The 6,553-nt window shown below is 38.9% G+C and overlaps 1 protein-coding gene across 1 annotated transcript; it reads left to right on the forward strand.

Moving 5' to 3' along the window:
• Positions 1-850: 850 nt before the first annotated feature.
• On the forward strand, positions 851-1,993 carry LOC5569509 (transcription factor MafB). Its single transcript, XM_001658544.2, has one exon. It carries the CDS (start codon positions 851-853, stop codon positions 1,991-1,993), a length of 1,143 nt encoding a protein of 380 aa, XP_001658594.2.
• Positions 1,994-6,553: the final 4,560 nt, after the last annotated feature.

Raw genomic sequence — 6,553 nt, forward strand, 5'->3', positions numbered from 1 at the left:
GAAAAATGTTAAATTTACCCATTGTGCACCGTGTTTGGCGATGACTTTAGTGTGCGCTCGCCAGAGAAATGCCTTCGCACAAGCAGAGCTTATGTCGCCCTCCTTTTTTGTCTTTCACAACTAGACCGGAGGCAATGGCCCAGGATGCGCATGTCTGGCCATCGTCGTGGCCCCCAAAGGCATAGACATCCGCCGTCCGAACCGAGCAACGGCGGGTGAGCTTTCTTCTCTTTATGGGAATTTTGCTTCACAATTTTTCATCTATTTCACGTCCAGTCGCGGATGAGTTCACATCGATTGCGCGCGCGGTATCGCGATTCTTCAAGTATTCGTCGAGATCTCTCCCCGGGGAAGATTGATAAGTTCAAGTGCTTTTGAAAGTGGAACGGTACATCGACATCTACGTGATGTGTTGCTGATTTATGAATCTGGATGAAGAGATTCTACCGAGCGATAATTCTGTAGATTGGTGAATTTCGCGCAGTGATTAAAATTGCATAAGATTGCGCCAAGTCAGCGATAGGTGGTGAACGGAGAACCACGTGGGATGGTAGAACTGTGACCGGTAGACGTGTTTGGCAAAGTAGTGTTTATGTTTTGAGTTGCCGGTGGATTACGCAAGCTAGAGAAGGTTTTCCGCGCGAGTCATTAGCTTGTAAATAGTGAGCACAAATACGGAAGACTAGTGCAGCGGTCCCGTTGTCTGATGTTTTGAAGAGGTGTTGAGATAAACTTTCAAAAGCCTTGTGCCGCTTTCTCTTTAGGTTTAAATACCTTTATTTTTTTTGTGACGTGAGTAGCTGCAACAATTTGTTTTATGAAACTCCCGGCAGAACGCGTTACGAAAGTAATGAATCTCGAGGAACCAGCGTTCGCGGATAATTACATACAAGACTTCGTGCTGGAACATCTGGATGATAGCAACGTTAAGCGGGAAGACATTAGTCCTACTGCCGGAAATGCCAAGATCTGGGCGGCGGCAGCAGGAGATGAAAATGGGTTCATTCCGATACGGTTGAAAGCCAACGGTACGACATGGCACGTGGAGGAACGCAAGGCTAGTTCGATCACTCCCAATTCGGACTTTTATCCGCATCCAACCCACGGTCAGCCTGTTTTGCTCAATCCACCGATTGCAGGCGTACCTTCTACGCCTCCAGAAACACCGCCAGTAGTTGGTTCGCCAAACCATACCAACTCTGCTCCATATCCGTACTACTCCAATCGCATTCAACCAGATCAAATGGAGAACATGATGATCGTACCGCAAACAATGCGAATGGAACAACCCTTGGATCTCCGGCCATCGCATCAGTTCTCGATATCCGAAGGTGACTGGATCGAACGTAAGGAATACATGCAAGCCCACGCAGGATATCCGCACCACCATCATTCGCAACTAGATCACCTGAACCCGATCCATGGATCTCACCACCACCTTCATCTCCATGGACATTCAAATCGACCGCATTCCGTCAGTTCAACAGGGTCAACCTCTTCACCTAGAAATGGTCCTGGCAGTTGTTACGCCCATGGCAGCAGCGACGACCTTATCAATGACGATCTGCTCATGACCCTCTCCGTACGAGAACTCAATAAGCGATTGCACGGCTGTCCACGTGATCAAGTGGTCCGTCTCAAGCAGAAACGACGCACACTGAAGAACCGAGGATACGCACAAAACTGCCGCTCCAAACGACTCCAGCAGCGTCACGATCTGGAAATTACCAATCGCCAGTTGCAAAGCGAAATGCACCATATGAAAATGGAACTAGCGCTGATCAAGCAGGAGCGCGACGAACTCAAAAGTAAACTACGTGATCATGCGACATTGGCCGCCGCAGCGGCAGCTCATCAGCACTCGCAACAGCAATCGCAGCCGCAACAGGTGCCGCATCAACATCCACCGCCCCGTCAATCGAACGGGACAGCAGTACCTTCCAGCAAGCAGCTTCTCAGCGATAGCACCAGCTCTCCCGAGTACTACGTATGACGCCAGATTGGAGGCCAACAACCGTGGATCGGACGTTACGCTTCCTAATGCTGCAGTGCAGATTCGTCGAACCCCTCTATAGATCTGAAGGTCGTTACGGTAATGCCATTTTGTTGGAAGGTTATGTAAATATACAGATAGGATGCAAAGACTGGTTCTGTGCGGGGCGCATTGTTACTAATTCCAGAGAGACTTAAGATTGAGGCATTCCTCCACTAGGCGCTCGCCCTTCCGGCGAGGTGATAGCTAAATGTGACCGCAGCTCTCTTTATACGAAGCTTGTAATTCTACTCAAGGACTAAATCGTGAAGACGCAGTAGGCAGTGATTTACGTGAACTTGACAGGTCAAGATGCCAAATTTAAGTTAAAGCAATAATTTGTTAAAAGTATGTTTCCTAGGCAACAGAGTAAGAACAAAGATTTTACTGAATATTACAACAAATTGTTTTTATTTACCAAAAAAAGTTTCTTTCATTTATACGTATCATTTCCCCTTGGTTTCTCTGTTTGGTGGCAATCGTTTTTAGAATCGGATTCAAGTTGTTTTTGTTGCCCGAAGTTATTAATTTTCTACTTGAAAGTGGTTCGAATAGAAAAAAACATGACACAACGAACAATGTACGCGATTGTAGGATGTAATTGCTTATAGCCGAGTCGTTTTTCGTTTCCAGTTTTCCCACTTCGTCGTTCTCCCTGTTTATGATGACAGTTATCGTGCTACAATGACGGACGCGTGCCGTCGCGGGAAAGTGTTTTTCTTTTTCGAGTGATCGCACATTTCAAGTGAAGAGGTGTCAATAATGGTGCAGTTTGAAAATAGTTTTTAATTAATACCTTGATTATAATCAATGAATCTGTTATCAAGCAACAGGCAGCAACACAGTTATTGTCCTTTTATGTCCATGTTGTGACAACTTTTTTTTTAGCGAAATGAAAGGTAATCGGAAATTCATTGCAAAATATGGTCTGGGATTTTTGGTGTATCGACTTTTATAAATCGATCCATCCATGAACATTAGACTTGCCCACTTTTTTCAAGTTTTCCATGCCATATTTAACTTTCAGTTTTCTGAATGTATACGTTATAACATGGATTTCATCTCAAAAGTAGTCAGTTTAATAAATTATATTGGTGATTGTGTTATTTTTGGGTATTTGAACTTTTTATTTAAATGGGTACAGAGTAACTTTGAAAATGAACATAAATTACCACTAGTTATTGAATAGCACAGGAGTTTTTGTAGGAATTAGCGTTCATTGAGTAATTAGCAAAAACAAGCTCTCTATAGGGCTCTGCTCTGTTTTGATTTGTATGGGATTTTGACGTTTACGGGCCTTGTTGCTTACATATTTCATGAATGATTGAAGTAGAGATAATGACTTTTGTGCAAAGCTGTATTTCCTAAAAAAATGATAGCGATCCGAGGAGGAAAGAATAAATCGGAATAACTTATACATACCATATTTTGGTATCATACCACAATAAGGTATTTTTCAGTTATCAATACCTCATTTTGGTATTGTAATGGTATATGAAAAAAAATTAAAACAATTAAAAATACTTCATTTTGGTATTCGATAGCTATTGAGGATTGCTGGAGGTATTGAACTACTATTGAAAAATTTCACTTTTATATAAAAATCCATCATGTATTATTTAGGTATTACACTACCTGATCTAATTTTCAGCTTGGTATTTGTAGAATATGTAGAAGGTATTATTTGAGGTATTTTACCTGTTATGCAGGGCTCATTCATACCTCATTCAGGTTGTAAGTATTGGAAATTATCTGGTATGGAACACCTCAATTTGGTATTCAGTAGTTATTTTCTTCTGCTCGGAGAGAACGCTACACCTGGCAAAATCTTTGCAATGTATCATTCCAAGCCAAATATTCGTCATGGTGCACTGATAGCATGGATCATTTAAATAAAAAGCATACCCGATCAGTGGATTACAACAGAGTTGTAACATATTTTGTTACTCAGTTAGCGCGTTTTTTCCAACCAAATATGTTATTATTTTGGCTAATATGTAGTTAAAATATTAAAAATATAACACAATGACTTCTACTCTAAACCAAGTTGAAACAAGATATGCTATAATTTAAACAAAAATGTAACTCATTATGTTTCAAATTAATCAAAAATATAACTTATTTTGTTATTTTCCATAACAGAATTATAACAAAATTGGTAATGACCAAGTGAAACAAATTTTAAACTGACTGTTAGTAGAATTGATTTTGTTTTAATAATGTTATAATTTCCTCCAATGTGCTTCTAAAAAAAATGAAACAATATTTATTATTTGTAACAAATTTTGATATAATTGTGCTACTCTTTTTATGCAATCCACTGGTCGGGTACCTGTCGACTTTCGGGGAGCTTTTTAGAATAAAATTGTTGCATGCAATATCTGTTAATCAATCTCAAGGAATGGACATATACGTTCGTACAAATATTATACTTGAATAGTGAATCCGTACACGAAAGACAATGAAAGTTTTCAGTTAATAATTGATTGATTAATAATTAATTAAGAACACTAAACTGAGAAGTCTCTGTCCAAGTGTGGACGTAATGCCAAGAATAGACGTCATGACATTTTTTTTTATTAATTACGTTTAAATAAAAAATGACAGATCTCAACTAGAATTATATGCTTTATTTGATATTTCAAGTTTTTTTTCTTAACTCTTTATGTCGTGGAAAAGACCTTTTAATTTTAATCGACAGGTGCTGATCAATTGGACGAGTTAGACTTTTTGTGAGTGTGGTGTTTGAATCGAAATTTCTGGTCTAGACATGAATTTTAACCGGAAATAAGCCAAGGAACAAATTTAAACATGAACCGAAGCAAGATATGCGACTACTTGAACGTCATGAAACCATCGCAGAAACACAATGCAAGGTTCTATCTTTCAATATTGCCAAGACGGGATTCTAGGGTCACTTCCGATAAGCCATCAGTTGCTGTAAGAACTTTCATCTTGCCTATATTAACTCTTCGAAAAGATTGTTAGACAATGACCGGATTCTGAGTCAACTTCCGGTGAATCAAGAGACAAACGTGAATAAACTCTGAAAGAAGGAACACAACTGCTTCAATTTCATGAAATCATCTCAGCTTTGCTGTGTGAATATGCTTCCTGCATATACACTAAAGTTTTTTTTACGTCGGTCAACATAGGGAGCCGGATCCTATTCTTGGCACTTTTGATGCACTTCGGCAGTGGGTTTTTTTGAAAGGTGCAGAGCTCATGTTTGGCCACAAGATGCGTCGTGCTGAAGCGCTTCTTATAGCAAAGTTTCAAACAATTCGACCGAGAAAAACCCCCTTGCCAAAGTGCATCATGGAAGTGCCCAAGTGGTTCTGCACCCTACCGCGTAAAAAAAAAACGCGCAAAAATTGCGTACCTATTTTACGGATTTTTTTACGAGAACAAATTTAGTATCAGTAAAAAAAAAATAAAAAGTACTTTAAAATGAGAAATTTATCATTTATTTTGTAGTGATATGAGATGGATGGATATGGGTTATGAAAGGGGTCCGCGTGGTCTGTAGCTTAGTTGGTAAAGCGCTCGTCTAGCATATAAGAGTCCTGGGTTCAAATCCCAGCCGAGCACGTGGATTATTTTCATAATTTCACCCATAATTTGTCCTTCTTTACCACGCGTAATGAGTTAATTAATTTATTGTTTTTATTGAATCGTTCATGACATCATGCATGCTTTCCTGAAGCATGTGTGGGTTGTCCGAGTGTCGGATCCTCTTCTTGGCTTTTATGATTCTCTTCGGTAGGATTTTTTTAAGCCACAGAGTATTTGAAAATTTTATGCGCGGTATTAAAGTATTTTTTATTGCATAGTATATTACAATTCGACCGACTATAACCCCTAATGTCAAGTGAATCATGAAAGTGTCCAAGTAATTTTGATTGAAATATAAGAAGCTTAGTGCTTATAATTACTTTTACAGCATAACTAAGAAGAGCAGCCTATTACGCATATCGTCCTTATGATAAATGTCCATTTGGCCAAACGTACCTACCACTAAATTACTTATGAAAATTTCAATGTTTCTCAGGCTCATGTCAACCATTTGTTCTCCCTTAGTCGGCGTTAGAAGGACGCGCCTATGATACATTGGTTTTAAGCAATATTCAATAATATTCGATCTTCTATCACATTTTCCGTAATCTTGATCTAGTTACACAAAATATTGACCATATTAGGTAGAAGCGTTAGAATAGAATCTATTCAAGCTAAATAGAAAGTATTCTTCTGTGAATATTACATTTGACGTAACTTACTCTATGCGCTTATAGTTTTTCTAGACTGAATCTTAAATTCTTATCGACATGAAGTCATGGACAAGTTTTGGGATCTACACAGATTACAATGAATTCAATTTTAGCGGTTTTAAGATGCCATTTTCTGTCTGCAGTAGATAATATAAAATATTCCCTATTATATTGGATATTGATCGTAAAACAGTATAATAGAATTGAAATAAAACTGATTACGGTTCGATGTTCAAGTCACTTTTAGTCACTT

This window comes from Aedes aegypti, chromosome 2 (assembly GCF_002204515.2).
Source record: "Aedes aegypti strain LVP_AGWG chromosome 2, AaegL5.0 Primary Assembly, whole genome shotgun sequence".
NCBI classification, from domain to species: Eukaryota; Metazoa; Arthropoda; class Insecta; order Diptera; family Culicidae; genus Aedes; species Aedes aegypti.